This window comes from Leguminivora glycinivorella, chromosome Z, assembly GCF_023078275.1.
Source record: "Leguminivora glycinivorella isolate SPB_JAAS2020 chromosome Z, LegGlyc_1.1, whole genome shotgun sequence".
NCBI classification, from domain to species: Eukaryota; Metazoa; Arthropoda; class Insecta; order Lepidoptera; family Tortricidae; genus Leguminivora; species Leguminivora glycinivorella.
This window is the reverse complement of record NC_062998.1, coordinates 4,393,529-4,410,025: the sequence shown is the minus strand read 5'-3', so window position 1 is coordinate 4,410,025 and position 16,497 is coordinate 4,393,529. Positions and strand designations below refer to the sequence as shown.

General features: G+C 38.2%; 1 protein-coding gene across 4 annotated transcripts in view; it reads right to left on the bottom strand.

Annotated features, from left to right (window-relative positions):
- Positions 1–1,695: 1,695 nt before the first annotated feature.
- Positions 1,696–16,497, bottom strand: part of LOC125240623 (protein vav) — an 84,591-nt gene continuing 69,789 nt past the window's right edge. For 3 of the 4 annotated variants that reach the window (XM_048148595.1, XM_048148597.1, XM_048148598.1), the window contains 6 exons: positions 15,318–15,435; positions 14,452–14,591; positions 13,227–13,361; positions 12,408–12,557; positions 11,474–11,642; positions 1,696–9,208 (listed from right to left, as the gene is read on the bottom strand). In XM_048148595.1, coding sequence (XP_048004552.1) covers positions 9,098–9,208; positions 11,474–11,642; positions 12,408–12,557; positions 13,227–13,361; positions 14,452–14,591; positions 15,318–15,435 — 823 coding nt within the window. In that variant the 3' untranslated portion in view covers positions 1,696–9,097. Of the gene's footprint in view, positions 9,240–11,473; positions 11,643–12,407; positions 12,558–13,226; positions 13,362–14,451; positions 14,592–15,317; positions 15,436–16,497 lie in introns of all 4 variants that reach the window. The other variant, XM_048148596.1, reaches the window with a different exon arrangement.

The window sequence follows — 16,497 nt, the reverse complement described above, 5'->3', positions numbered from 1 at the left end:
ACATTCTTTGCCAACACACTGTCCAACTGAATACAAAAAATATATATCTATACCCACAACAATGTATTTTTAATTCATATATCCTTTTACATAACAACTTTGATGCGGTCAAAAAACTTAGTAAGGCTTGACAGGATAATATAGAAGTATTAAAAAAAGCTTGCATGTTATGGTAATAAAGTTACAATCAAATAAAGTTCAGTAGTTAGACAGTGAAATTTATACTTCAATAAATTAATATTTAGAAAATTTTTGGCTTTTTTAACCGACTTCAAAAAAGGAGGAGGTTCTCAATTCGACTGAATGTTTTTTTTTTTGTATGTTACTCGATATCTCCGAGAATCGTGGACCGATTTTCAAAATTTTTTTTTTTGATCGAACCGGTATAACCCCGAGATGGTCCCATTGGCACCAAGTCAGGGTCTGATGATGGGATCCTGGAGAAATCGAGGGAACTCTTCAAATGTTATAGGCACATGTAATGTTTTTAGTCTATTTTTCAAAGGTACACCAGTATATACGTCTGATGGTAATAATTTTATGTGGCTGAGCTGATGATGGAAGGTCAACTCCTCAATGGTTAGGAGTTAAAGGATAATTCTTTCACTACTGTACATGTATTCGGACTGATACATATAATATCACTAGGAACCACTAAAAATCAACAAATAAATAAACTTTTTAACAAAAAATAAAACCGCCTTCAAAAATAAGCGCGTTACAAAACACGTAGAAACTAAAAAGCCAAAAATAATAAACCTTTCAATTCAGATTTCTTATCGTATTGCAATAAGCTAAACATCCAAATTATAAACAAATCAATTATTTTTGGAGTCGGTACCAGCCTGTGTATGGTTGGGTGGGGCAAACAGGCAATAGCAAGGCGACGAATAGGTCTGGTACCGACTACAAAAATAATTGATTTGTTTATAATTTGGATGTTTAGCTTATTGCAATACGATAAGAAATCTGAATTGAAAGGTTTATTATTTTTGGCTTTTTAGTTTCTACGTGTTTTGTAACGCGCTTATTTTTGAAGGCGGTTTTATTTTTTGTTAAAAAGTTTTGTTTTATCCGTTACCCGTTGTTGATGTTTTTTTACTAAGTTTTTCTACTCCCGTACTGTTATTCGTGAGTTACAAGGTCGTGCATAGAACGTTAAAACCCTACATAAAAGATGTCAGGACAAGTCTATCTAGTCTATACCCTGAAAACATTTAGTAGCAGTCGCACGATATAGCTGTTTTACAGTTCAGTAAATACATTGCTACCAACTTAACAAACCAATTCGCAGAGTCGAGACTCCTTCGTTTTCTGCTGCGTTCATTGGCGACGCGTCGAATCGCATTCAAATGTATAGAACTCGATTCAACTCGGCTCGATTCGTCTTAGTGGCCAGGCTTCAAAGAACTATACCATAGACAGTTTTATTTTCATGTTTGCACTCAAACTGCATATTCAAAATGGTAGGCGGACCACCTAGATAACTAAGATGACTGAAAGTAGGTATTTGTTGAATTTATAATTTTCTTTCAAAATAAGTGCTTGGTCGTAGAAAAAGTATTGTATGCAACGGTGTTTAACTGAGTCAAAAAATGCTCGTGGCGTCTTTATTAACAATTTTCGGCTTCGCCTCAAATTGTTACCCACGCCACTCACCTTTTTTGACCTCTTTTAACCACCAGTTGCATAAAATACTATTTTTGACCGACCCTGCCTATTGACAGTTAATTGAAATATATGTTTAACTATATGCTTGTCACAACTCGGATTCAATTAAAGTCGATTAACGAAATGGTCATATTGTGTCTTTCCATCAGTAAAGGGTCATATTTCATGTGCATAAGTGTGAGGCCCTCAGCCCCTCATGGACGCTTGGTCGGCGGGGCGGGGTGGCCCTTGTGCCCGCTATGCAGCGTGGACAGCACACTTGTATGAGCTTCAATTGTTTGACATGCACGCCGCACGCCCCGCCCCGCACAACGCCCAATATGAGCGTGCACGATTTCATCAGCAGCCCTGATGCACATGTAACGTATAATCCTTTTCTGACGGACTGACATAATCAAGACATTTGTTTAGTATTATAATATCAATATTTAACAATTATAGATGTGTTTTAATGACGCTATTTATTTAATTTATATACTTCTGTTTTAAATATAATATTTTAAATTGGAAGTAGCATGTAATGCAGATTTATATCTACGACCACTTTGAAAAATGTTTCTGTTATGTTCGTGTTAACGTAACTGCTTAGGAAACATTTTTCCAATGAACAATACATTGCGTATGCCACTACCATATTTTTCAAAAATATACCATTATTTATCTATTTAGCTTATATTTGAAAATTGTATTTATACATATTAGAGCTGAATATACATAATATAATCTATCTATTGAAAGCGATTGTCTATATAACGTCAAATTGTACCTACGCTCTGTGTAAACAAAAATAATCCGTCTAATCTAAGTCTGCACCGACCGAGAGCAGATAGGCAGAGCCACTATTTCCGCAATGATTTCAAATAGCATTGTTGTTTTCAAACTTTGAGTAAGAAAAAAAAATAGAGTACTTTATGGTGTCCACAAACACATAAAAAGCTTGTAGCTCGTTTGCCACCTCGGTACAGACTCGCATAGAGATCGAACTTTCAAGCGCTTGAGATCGAACAAATAGGCCCGATATTTTAACGCGCTCTCAAACCTAAGGACATTTTCGAAATAACATGGACAATTTATTGTCCTTTTTTACGTCAGCATTATTTCTCTAATACAATCGGCAAATAAAAAAAAAATAAAAAACTAGCGTCTTCTAAGCGCCGGCGCATAGTCACCTCCACTTTGGCGCAATGAGGAAGCAAATTGATTTTTCATCACGCCTGGCCTTACCACTGATTTCATATATAAGGTACAGCGGGACAAATCCCGACTGGGAGGCAATTGTAACTGATCCATTTTTCAATCGCAAACATTTAAAACGTGGAAAGAAAGGATCAGTTGCGCTTGTCTCCCAGTCTAAATTGTCCCGCTGTACTTACCATAGATCAAGCAAACGCATCTACTTAGCATGTCAAACCAAGCCAAATATAGCCCTGACTAAGCGCCGACGCTCAAAACATTTGGTGGTCTATGTTATGGCAAAAACATCAGCATGTTTAAGGTAAGAATAGCAGTGCTCAACTCAGCGCCCTTCTGTCGAAGACAGGCCCGGATTAAGGGTAGAGCGAGTGGAGCGGCCGCTCTAGGCGCCAAATGGTAGGAGGGGCGTCAAAAAAACAGATGTTCCTTTTTTTCAGTGAAAAAATGATTTTTAAACGCGATCCCCCGAACGCGGGCGCCAAAATTATATCTCGCTGTACACTGATTGAGTGCTTGGGCCGGTACTCTCTTCATATCGAGCATTGGTACTTTTACCTTATATTTTTAAATTTAAATATTTCGTTTACCAGCAGCCGTAAACAAAACTTCGTCAAAATTATACATTTTTGTCGTCCATTTATATCGAAATTGACCTGGGTACGTAGCCGAATGACACAAACGCTCGCAATATCTATCTCTATCGCTCTTGAGTATTGGCGCGACAGAGCCAACCTTTCGCAGCGCTTCGTTTTCGTTTCGCGTCGGCTACGGCACCTGTACATTATACCGTCCCGAAATAGACCTTAAGCGCTTGAATAAGAATAACATATCGGTTGTCTATGTAGGTATATTGTATATTATTTTCCTTAGTGTCCTACAATCACTTTATGTGGCAGTATGTGTCTATATCAGCAAGAGAGTCCAAAGCATTACTTATTAAACAGTAATGTACTGTGGCACCTTATTTTATCCTTTTTGTGCCTACAAACCAGAGACAAACCAACTGGCAATCTTCAAATAAAGTCGCGTTCAAAATTGGTGGCTACTTTATATAAAGTTTGTCAATCTGTATTTATTTTTCTGTTAAACCAACACTGCTCTACAATCCATTTTAGCGGACTATTTATTATCTCTTTACCATATATTTTAACACATATTTTTACATGAATCCTTAAAATCGCTTTAAACACTAACAATAATAAATAGAGGTACATATTTACAATGTGCGAAAGAGCAGTAACTAGTGAGATATTTTTAATAAGTAAGCTAGCAAAAATATTTCTGTGTTATTTAATATGCCTGAGCTTAAACTATGGAGGAAGGGAATATATCATATCTTGGAATACTAAGGGCGCTCGCTCGGTGAACAGTCACCGGCAATAACATCGCACAAAAACAAGGCTGCATAAATATCTGACACTCTTTTAGGTCTCTAGAAATAAGACTGTCAAATATTTTTGCGGCATTCTTTTTGTGCGATGTTACCGGCGCCTGTATAGTGGCGTTCAGTTTTTTATGCGGGCAAATATCTAAACCCGACTGTAAAAATATGAGCATAAAAGAAATGTAGATATTTTTGTTCTTATAACTGTGTTGGTGTCATTGAACGCGGCTGTAACCAGCTACTGCAGTCCAACAATGTTGAAATGAAAAAATTGACAAGTCCGTTTCAAAACAATATATGAATGAAAACGGGACTGTTACATGATGCCAATTTTTGATTTCTACAATTTCTTGTTAAGCGGCCGCCCTAAAATTCTCATAAGCACTATCCCCCTTATTCATAAACGTTCACTAAAGTTATTAAGCCGATAAAGTACGTTTGTCCCTTTCTATCACACCAATACGTCGGAAAGGGACAAACGAATTTTATCGACTTGATAACTTTAGTGAACGTTTATGAATAAAGGGGTATGTATATAGCATGTCTGTATTATGTTTTCCAAGCATAATTATAATTATATATTAATTCTGCTTAGAAATTATTGATAATTTTGTCACAATATAACATAAAATATAAATGGATTCGTAATCGCGTAATTTAATATACATATCTGTCAGTTTATTATGTTGAAAATTCAATGGTCTTCCATATTTTAATAGATGAGTATAAAAATATTATCAAGAATTTTTCTGAAATGTGATAGAATAAAAAAAATGTTATTGAATTATTGCGAATGTATTCATATATTACCTAGCGTTATTAGGCTTTACACTAATTAAGAATTTTTTATGTGCGATATGTACTGAAAATAAGAAACACCATAATTGTATGTGCACTAAAAATGGGGCAGTGCCAGTGAATGAATAAGTGAACCAACCGCTGTCTGCTATACAAGACACAATTTACAGCTCCCCCAAAGTCTGGTAAATAAGACAATTATAACTTCTACCACCGGCAGCGATACGAATGAAAAATATGCGGTTAAAAATTTAAACACTGAGCACACCAGCTTGTGACGTGACCGTGCGCTAAAATGTAGCAGTGAACGCTTACGCTACCAGTGCGCGGTCTGTCATATAGAACTATATAATTATTACAACGGTCACACGTGTCAACGTGTGCACATACATTGAGATAATCATTAATCAAGCAAAATAATTAATACAAATGAAATTGCCACATAAAGATATGTCTAATCTCTAAGAATATATTTGTACTACGTTATATTTTTAGAACTCTGTATTGCTTTACGTGTTTCCATGTTATTATTTATTATTTCTGTCATTGAAATATGTATATTTAGAATGAAGTGCGTGAAATAGAAGTAGATATATAGAAATAATTGGCATTAGAGAGAGAAAGAGCTAAGAGCGAACAATTTTGAGCACAGTGTTGTCATGTAGAATGGAATAAAATTGTCAAATCTAACTACTTTTTTATCTTCCTTACATTCAAAGTGGGGTAAGCGGGTTAGTACAATAGGCTACTTGCCTCCTAGTCAAATCAGCTTCTTTTTAAGAACCGTCAAAACGAATTTGAACGACTTGCTAATACGGAAATAATGTGAAATCGGGTTGAGTGACGTCACGGTCAACTCAGTTACTTTATACATATATTTCTACCTGACTTATTAAATATAAATTGGATTAAAAAATAACTTCTGTCCATGTTTTTCCTATAATTATCTGATGCTTTATTTCGTGCATGGTATAAAATCTTTCATTTTAACTACAGTCAAGTTCCCTATGAGACTTTTGAGTAAATGAGACCGACCTAAAGTGTTGATTTGTTCCCCGCTCATCCCACTGCAGTTGGCATGGTAAGAAGGTATTTACATCATAGTTCAATTTAGTAATTTCTACACATTTCAAAATAAATATCATAAATGCTATCGCTTTGTACAAGTTTAACACCAAGAATTAAAACATTGCATCAAATTTAACATAGTCAGTTCAGTGGCAATGAAGAAATAAACATTATAGAGATTTTGTCAAAATCATGTGTCTCAAATAGATTCATATACTATTCTTGTGTTGAGACGATTCTAGAGAGCACCAAACTTAATAAAGTATATATAACAATTAATATAGATGATTAGATCTATTGGAAGTAAATTTAAGCATAGATGGATTTTATTTATTTTACAGGCAGAAAGGCCTCAATCGTTGCCACTAGGCTTAGAATAAATTTAAAAGTGGAAAAGTACTGTCTTCGGTGTACCCAAACAAAAAGCAATAAGGCAAAAGCAGTGTTTTACCATTTTTAAATTTATCGATTCTTAGATTCACTTACTATTGTATTTATACGGTAAAACGTATACGTCCATGCCAACCGCTCACATCAGATCCACGCGTCTTAAACACTAATATTTAAAGCATGTATACGCACCATTGAAACATACCTAAAGTGCAAAAACAATTAAAAATAAGAGACAAATTACATACTTAATTAAATAGTTCAATAAAACTATTCTATGTATACTTATCTATACACTAGATACACATTCAAATATTACTTGAGCGTTTTTTTTTTTTTTGCTAATTTTTTAATTTGATATTTTTAAGGAATTTTTGGTTAATTGTACTCAGTATGACGAGCACTTTCTATCTCAATAGGAGACAAAAAGTGTCCCAGAATTTCCATAAATTGTTGTTACTTTCCTCTTTTGTTTTCCCATACAAAAATGTATGGAAAATGGTAACAAAATAAGACAACATCGTATTAGTAAGGATTGAAAAAGCTAGTGGTTCTGAGTAGAAATAACATATTACCAAATTATCACATTTAAAAAAGTGGCAAGAAAAAAAAGAAACACTCACTTTACACTAAAAAGCATTGTATATTTTAAGGTTTCTGAGATTGCATTACGTTTATATCTAACGTATTTAGAATTTCATTTCATCCATATTTTAGGCCTGATTGGTCGATTTTTATTTTGTAGTCGATTTTTAAACTCATATAAAATTTAGCTATAAGGATTCCTCATTCTGTTTAAAAGAAACCGAAATTACAATTGTAAAACATGTGTCTTAAATTATATACAGAATCAGAAACCCATTAAACAGACTAAATAGATTAAAAATCGACAGCAAAATATAAATCGGTATTAATATTCTTAGCAGAGACTACATAGCTAAGATTGTTCATCTTCGTACAAACTACGCTCTGCAAATAAGTCAAGCAAATACTGTACGGTACTTGCACTTCACGCACGACTATAACAGATCGTACATATACTATCTGTAGACAAGCATTATGATTTAAACATAAAATAATACATAGTAAAAGTGCCGTAAATGTATATGTATAAAGATGAACATTCTTTTGTAACAGTGGGAAAACAGCAATTTCCAAGTTGTATTTATAGTTTTCGCACCCATTATTTTCTTATTCACATTATACGCTTATCCACAGATGGTCTTAGACACTAAATGGTGGACTATCGAAGTTACCATTCATAAGTGCTCCCGTACTCTTAGGAAACTATTTATTTCCGTTTTTACTTACGAAAACAATCAGTACTCGTATAAATAAAAAATATATACAAATATTAAGCTTTAGTGCGCTTTCACATTATCCGATCCGATATCGGATGTTGGAACGATATCACAGGAGCCAAATTTGATATCCTTCCTACATCCCATATCGGATTGGATAAATTGTGAAAACGCTCTTAGGAGTGTACTATCACTTGCAATCATATGTTATTCTGCGAAGGCCACAAAATATAAGATCGTGTGGGAATATTATTGCTATCTTCGTCGAGTAAGATATTATTTCATTACACTCGCACAGTGCACACTAAATGTACTATTGCACGCAGGCGGAGCGTGAGTTATAGAAAAATCGTTCTCCCTAGGGAGTTAAGAAATTTCTAGTACTGTATTAAACTCTTTTTTTACCTTTTTGCATATTTTTTATAATGTAGGTACATACTATTGCAGGCGACTGGACCCGGGCAATAATAATGTAAAACGGTAGAATACAACTCGGTTGTACTGTAAAATACGCGTGACCTTATAGTTTTTAAATGGGGTCTGTATACTCTGAGGTATGTATATTTATGAATAACGTACATTATTCTTAACATAGTTCATGTGCTGTTGCTCCGAAATTTATAACACGTAAGGGTACTTAAAGTTCGATTACAAGAGCCAAGTCTGGAAAATGTCTTTGTACAGACAATTTCAAGGTGTCTCCAAAATGTCAGAGAGCGAGTGGTACCTTTAACGTCCTGTTAGTTTTTAGAAGCGCTAAGTTGTGCTAGACCACCATAACTTCGTAGGTAAGAGTCATCCAAGTAAACAGACGAAAGTCAGAATATACAGAAATTTCTGACACATGATCGATAGAAAATGCTATTATTAGCGCTCTGTTGAGAAGATGATATTAGGCTGTATTACCAAAGGTAAATAGCGCTCAAGCATCCATACCGGCTTTAGTTCGAAGTATTTATCTAAAATAAACTAGAGAGTCATCTCTTAACACTGTAAACAGCAACAAATAACAGCGCAAGTACCAGGCGGGCATAAGTTCCCAGCAGTCTACAAGGTCAGCGGTGTCATCGTCGGTGTCTTGCGCGGGCGCGGCGCGCTCACCAAGAGCCTGGACTTGATGGATGATGCTATTACTGAAGCTTACCACGTCATTATAAATAGCGCTCAGCATACTCGCATTAGTTCGAAGGTAACATCTAAAATAAACTAAAAAGTCATCTCTTATCACTGTAAACAGCAATATATATCTCCGCGGAAGTACCAGGCTGGCATAAGTTCCCAGCAGTCTACACTAGGTCAGCGGTGTCATCGTCGGTGTCTCGCGCGGGCGCGGCGCGCTCGGCGAGGCACTGCTGACATCAGTCGAGCGCGCCGATACATTCTGGCTCTTCGCGTACACACTCTTTTGGGAAGTAGCCGGAGCGGTTGTCGCCCTGTAACGTGGTAGGTTAGGGTTTAACATTGAAAAAGGAAGAACTCCTTTGACTTTTAGGTAGAAAAAATACGCGGGTATGTTTTTTACATGACAGTTCTTATACATAAGACATAATGTGCAATTATAATGTTAGTTAACTTTTTAAGCAGAACCAGTAGGAATCTATTGCAGGCATATTGAAAATAGAATTCGCACAAGGCGCTATAAAAATAGACATAAATTACTACGACTTTATTACGGCGTAGTTACCTATATTTCAGAATTAGTAGAATAAAAAACGGTTTCAAATTTCGCTTTCGCAACATACAATATACAGAGCAACGTAAATTAAGAACCCTTCTACATATACTACTACAAATAAATTCGAAAATAACTAAGTTTCACGATTAGAGCCAAGCGGACACCAGGCTTCCATGAGCTGTGTCTTGCCGGGATTGAGATAGTTGTCCTTTCCTACAAGACGTACGTATATAAAAAACCTGTCATCGCTCCCATTTTCATTACGATCTTCACGGTTTAGACTCTGAACCGATTTAGATGAGAGATAATTTGACGCCCGGTGAGGTGTTTTATAGGGTTTTTGTCATTAGCAACTACCATTTTACGCAGACACAGTCGCAGGCTAAAGCTGGTGTATATAAATATATCGCCAAGCCCTACTTGTACTTGTACAGTCACGGACTTCGTTGATGCACTTCTAGCTCATTTTATACTGGAACGTCATAGCTTAACTATGAGATGTCCAGTATACAATGAGCTAGACGTGGATCAACAATTTAAGTCCGTAACCGTACTAAAGGGTTACATTATAAACTTAAATTGGTATCTTTCGCTTAGCAGAATTTTTGCATTATGCATAGCATTAAAAAACTGTGACTGTGTTATCTCGATTTAGATGAATTTTGTTAAGGATAAAGTTGAGGTAATTTATACGGCGAGGGTTTGATGGTGATACCCGATAAAACGAGATAATTTGTCCTTGAAATAACAACATTGTGGAAATTGCAAAAAGTTCGAATTTCAAAAACCAGTTTGCTCAACTTATCGGGTTACACCAGTAAACCCTCGATGGGTACCTCCTGATTTTCAAATCCATTGCCAGGTTAGCTGGATCTATATGGGAAATTCGGCCCTGTTAAGAACCCAGGGAATGACATAGATTAGTGTTCAAACCATTATTGAAGCATCATAGCATTAAAAGTTTTCACAAATAATAAAATCAGAATGTCGTATAAATTTTCGCTAAGCAGCATCCTTGCAAGTCTCAATTCGCAGGCAGAGTGGCTTTGTGTAAATCAAAATACCACTTTTTTGGTATAGTTATTTTGCAGAAAATCAGACAATTTCGTCTTCTTCCAGCCCCTTAATTGACAAGAGTGGCACTGAAACTTTCATGTATTCTGCCTACCCTGTTTGAAAATACAAGCGTAAATTTATGTATGTACTAAAATGGCTTTTTAGATGGTCTTACGTCTTCTAAAAATTGTTATTCGCTTTGCAACTGCGTATTCGCATAAATGTATTGTCATAATTTAAGTTAAATAAATGTGACGTTATCTGGGTAAAGGGACCTTATTGTCGATGGCGCTTACGACGTTATGAACGATGTTCGTATACTAATACGACGCCGCGGGACGTAAGCGCCACCGACAATAAGGTCCCTTTACCCAGATAACGTCACAAATAAACACTTCATTGAACGAAACAATATCGCTAATAAATAAAATGGACGCTATAAAGGCACAATTAACTCTTAAACGTTCCTGGTAATAGCATATCACAATACCATAAGTAGTAACAAAGTACGATCGGCAAAAAGGGCGGTAAACAACCAACATTCTTACATAACACAAAAAGTTGAAATTCCATTGAACTAGAGTGTCCGTATGAGACCTTTCTTCTAGAAATCCTGTCGATGTAATTGTATCCTTCTATTGTTATGATACTTATGACACTTGCTTTTATTTTCTTAGACAATCTGTATTTAATCGAGCGAGGTTTACCTGGAATTACTTTCTTGGGAAAATATTTTTATTAATGGATTTACCTATGTTATGTTTCTATAAGTATATTCAGGGCCGTAGCCAGAATTCAATTTAGTGAGTTTTCACATTATACGATCCGATATCGGATTTCAATGGAAAAAATCCAAGATGGCGCCTGTAATGTACGGGATATCGGATAATGTATCGGATCGGATAATGTGAAAACGCACTTAGGCAACGTCCATACCTTGTCGAGTGTCCGTCCTTTCCACCACCCGCGACTGTCGCCCTCCTTGCTAAGCACTAGCACCTTGGCTCCGGGCCGAAGGGCCAGTTGCGAAGACTCCAGGGGACGGAAGTCGTGCACCACCGTGGCTACGACGCGGCGGAACGGCCAGCGCAGGTTGGAGTTCAGACTGGAAAAGAAAAACCGTACCTAATAAATAAATACTTTCATTAAGGTCAATAACGGATAAGTGTGTCTCCCCTTTAGAGTGGCGCGGACGGGTCCGCGCAGACGACAAAATCAACTTCATACAAATTGGTCGCGCGGATCGCTCCGCGCGGTTGTCTGCGTGACACTAATACCAATCTAAGTTTTTTTTTTATTATAAATGGGCTTGGCCACAGACTAGCCAAAGGCAAAGACGTGGCCTACGATGGAGTGAGCTCGCCCAGAAGATGCCTGTTAACTCTTGATTTGAAGCTCGGAAATACAGCCGCCGGCAAGGAATTCCTCTCCTTGGCAGTGCGCATAAGAAAAGAAGAAGCAAAGCGCTTCGTGCGAATTCGCGGAATATCTACCAGGTAAGGATGGAAACCGGCCGTGCGTCTAAGAGTCCGACGGTAGAACGAGGACACTCCCCAAAGTGCAACCTGTAAAACACCGACAGACTGGCGACTTTCCGCCGATGGGCCAAAGACTAGCTTGGCCGTTAGCTTTTTGTCACCAATCATCCTCCTGGCTCTGCGCTCCACTGAGTCTAACGGCCCAGCCACGACATTGGTCTAAGCGCGACAGCGGTGAGCGGCGGCCATATAATAAAGCGAGACACAGCGATGGGACTTCTCATTCGCACGTATGGCTGCCGCTCACTGCTCTCGCGGTTAGACCAATGTCGTGGCTGGGCCGTAAAGCGGCGAGTCTATGTGGATATATCAAAATATGGATAAATACTCACCCCACGAAGTTTTCAGACAGGCTGGTCTTCTCGTAGTAGGAGATGAGCTCCACCACGCTGCGGAAGAAACGGGACTCGGACAGGAAGTAGTGAGGGACTTGGTCTATCGGCTTCCGGCATACTCGCATGTGTTTCACCGTGTTGTCGGTTCTGGAGAGGAAAAAGAAATCACATTACACAGTAAATACTAACAATTAATCATCTGGATCACAAACTAGACTGAGCCTGTATCTTGGGACCCTGAAGTGTCAATACGTCGTAATACAATCTAGAACAAACCGTGAGAAAATGTAAATAGATAGACGGCACGGGACAGAGATACTCAAAACGCTCGTCATCGAGTTAAGATCCTATGTAATATTTTGACCGAATTCACATTAAAACAATCTTAATTTTCAGGACTACGTATTTCACCTTTTTCCACAACGATACAATCGGCTGACGATTGTTTTTGTTCATAATATCTTCTAAATTATTATCTGACAAAGTATGTAACGGGAGGCGATGACTCAATTTTCAATTTTTTTTACATGTTTCCGTGGCTGCTATTCCTACCCACCGACGAAATCTCAACAAAGGTTCATCATTATGACCGCCAACCATTCTACGAAATATCGCACGGGAAACGATGTTTTCCCATGGCCAGCGGTCTATGTATAAACTTCGAGTATTTCGGCGCGGTCCTCCGTTCGACCTCGTCTATCTCTCTCTTATTCAACCTATACTCACTTGTGTGAGAGACCGAGCTGCGTATCAGAAGGTTCAGTCTTAAGTCTAATTGATGTCTACCGTCCCTCTTTAGCCTGTGACTATACTCACTTGAGTGAGAGAGCGAGCTGCGTGTCAGTGTCCGCATGATGCGTTGGATGAGGCCGTACTCGTAATAAGAAGGTTCCATCAACGCGCCGCTCCAAGCGATTCGTTGCCGTTTCACGACCCATCTCTCCGACGTACCTGGTCACAAATAGAGATTATTATATGTATTATAATGTTCCTTAATAGGCGAGACGACTAAAAAAAAACTAATTAGTCCGTCAGTTAGATTATCAAAGAATTTTAGACACGTATTTTTTATTTTTTCTCGTAAACGAAAAATGACGACGATACAGGGCGTTGAAGTTTCGCGTGACGTCAGGTCAGTATTTTTGGACGATCTAACTGACGGACTAAACAGAATGCCATTTTTTTATGTAGTCGTCATCCCTATTCAATAGTCGGGTACAAACAGAGCGGCGCACGCCGCGAGGCAATGTGTTCGTGCGGCAAACGTTCAATGTTGACGCGCCTCTGCCGAGGCAGGTTGGCCGGCCGAGCAAACGCACGCACTGCTTTGGCGAGGCACGTTTGGCTCACGAGGAAATTGACTCGCTCTGTGTGGACCCAGCCAATTGCGTTTCCGTAATTCCGCAATTACGTAATCCTACATTCAAGTAGATATTTCTAGTGATTGCGGCTGAAACTGGTTGCAGTCAGAGTTACTTTAACGGTTTAATGGTATTTAAAATAACCAAACATACATTCTTATAGGTAATGAGATCTAGTGAGCATATTAGTAAATTGTAGAATCATATTTCATTCAGGAAACATACATATTATGCCAACACAGTTGCCTGGATGACGAGAGAGATAACAACCAAGAAGTTGATCCACCCTCGTAAACAAATTATATTTGTACATTTAATTTATGTTTTGCAATTTACAAATAATAATACCATTTCGCACAATTCACAATATCAGACAAATACTACAATTTAATTAAAAGTAACTTAAAATAAATATTTACAAATAAACTAACTATTAAATCCCGCTCCTTATCGTTTCTGGTGCAAAAGTACCCATAATACTTATGGCGTTACTCCTTTGGATGGTTATGGATAACTTTTGCACCAAAAATGATTCAGAGCGGGGGCCCTCTCCTTTTTGCCGTAATCTACGGTCAGCACCCCAACAGCCCGCTGTTTCCACTGAAAACGGTACGAAAATGACGAGATTAGATTTGTCTAGCTGGCCATGGAGCGGCAGCTGACCTACACTGTGCACTCACCACATGTAGTAGTGCAGCGCCTGGTCCGGCTGGTGGTGGGGCGGAAGGGGCGGGGCCGGCGTGAGCCCGCCCCCGCAGCGGCCAGACAGCGCTATGCACTCCTTGTGAGCGCACGCGTTGCACACGGAGCAGAGGTAGCCCTGGCAACGAGGAAAAATTGTAATCCATATCAATATTATAAATGGGTTAGTGTATGTCTGTTTGTTTGTCCGTCTTTCACGGCAAAACGGAGCGACGAATTGACGTGATTTTTTAAGTGGAGATAGTTGAAGGGATGGTGAGTGACATAGGCTACTTTTTGTCTCTTCGTACAGTACATGCGGAAAGAAAGTAGGTATGACCTGCGACCCTTCTCTGGCTCTACCAAAGCTTGCCTGAACCGATAATAGGCTAGATTCCTACTAGTCAAATCAGCGTCTTTTTACGAACTGTCAAAACGATTTGGTAATATGGAATTACTATGAAATACTGAGGAGTGACGTCCCTGAGGTCACGGTCAATTCATTTACTTTTTATCTTTCTCTTTGACTTATTAAATAAAAATTTTGTTTAAACATAACTACTGGATGCCTCAAATTAAGCGCGGACGTGGCAGGCCCAGACGGAGATGGCGGGACGAACTTCATACCTTCATGATTGGCCAGAAATAGCACACCGACGGGAGTTGTGGAAATCACGGGGAGAACCCTTTGCCTAGCAGTGGGACACATAAACGGGCTATTAAAAAAAAAAACACCTGTACATATTTTTCTTCTACTTATGTGGTGCTTTATTTCGTGCACTGCATAATTATATTTTGAGTATAGGAAACCTATACTCGTTTAATGAATGATGGCTCTGTTTAAGTGACAATGAAAGAAAATCACCTGGAATATCCGTCCTTTGAGAAACTTGGAGCAGTGGTGACATGTCGCCGGTTTTTCGAAGGTGTGGAGCACAAACTTGTGGTTGGTGCTACGGCATCCGACAGGCTCCAGATTGTCACTGTTGAAAATGTTAAAACATATTTTTGTGGTTTACAAATAAGTTTTTTGCGAAAATTTCAATTTTGGCACAAGCTTTTATTGCAGCCGAAATCGAAAAACAAAAAGATCGCTGTCAGGATCGAACCCGAGAACATCCGCATACGAAGCCAGCGCACTACCACGGGACTACGTCTTGACTTGCTCAGTCCGACGAAATCAGTCTAGATAAAAGAACGTCTAATGTCATGTCACGTCGCTGAGTATTGAGAGAGACATGCGCTCCTAGCGGAGAGATTTGTAACTGCAATTAATAGGCCTCATCCGGTCATTTTTGCGACTGTTCTACCACAGATTTTCCTCCTTACCTCTATTCTCCATGCTAACAGGGCAAGTTGAATAAAAGCTTGTAAAAAGAGGTAAAGTTTGGCAACCCAGTTATCACTAGAGAGCGGACAAGCCGTCGGTGGTGTCGCAGTTTGAGTAATAGCATAGAGGAATAAGTAAGGGAAGAATTGTAACTCTAATGCGAGTTATTACTATAGGCATAGTTATAGTGACATCTAGCGACAATCACGCGTCAACTAGCGTAAATTATCAGTACTGCTACTTGTCAATAGATGTCGCGACGAACGAAGAGTAATGCTCACCAATTTTTAGCAAATATTACAATAGTATTAATCAGTATTCTGTTTTCAACTCCTTCTGCTTGTAATATAAGTTGTAAACTGTTATAATATTACATTTTTGGCAAACCAGACACTGTTAACACCTAGTATCGAGTAGTGGTATTGATAATTCACGCTATTTAACGCGTGATTGCCGAGTGATTGTCGCTAGATGTCACTATAGCTACGCCTATACAAATAACTCGCATTTACTGATGTTTGGAGTTACAACTCTTCCCTTACTTATTCCTCTATGGTAATACAGTCAAGTGTAAAAATATGGGTGCGTACAACTTATCAAAAATATGTCCCATAGCACTTTATGTCGGCGGAATAAGGTCTCGGTACATATTTTTGAGCGGATAAAATCGATACGTATTTTTGCACTTGACTGTACCTTAGGTTTCATATTCATA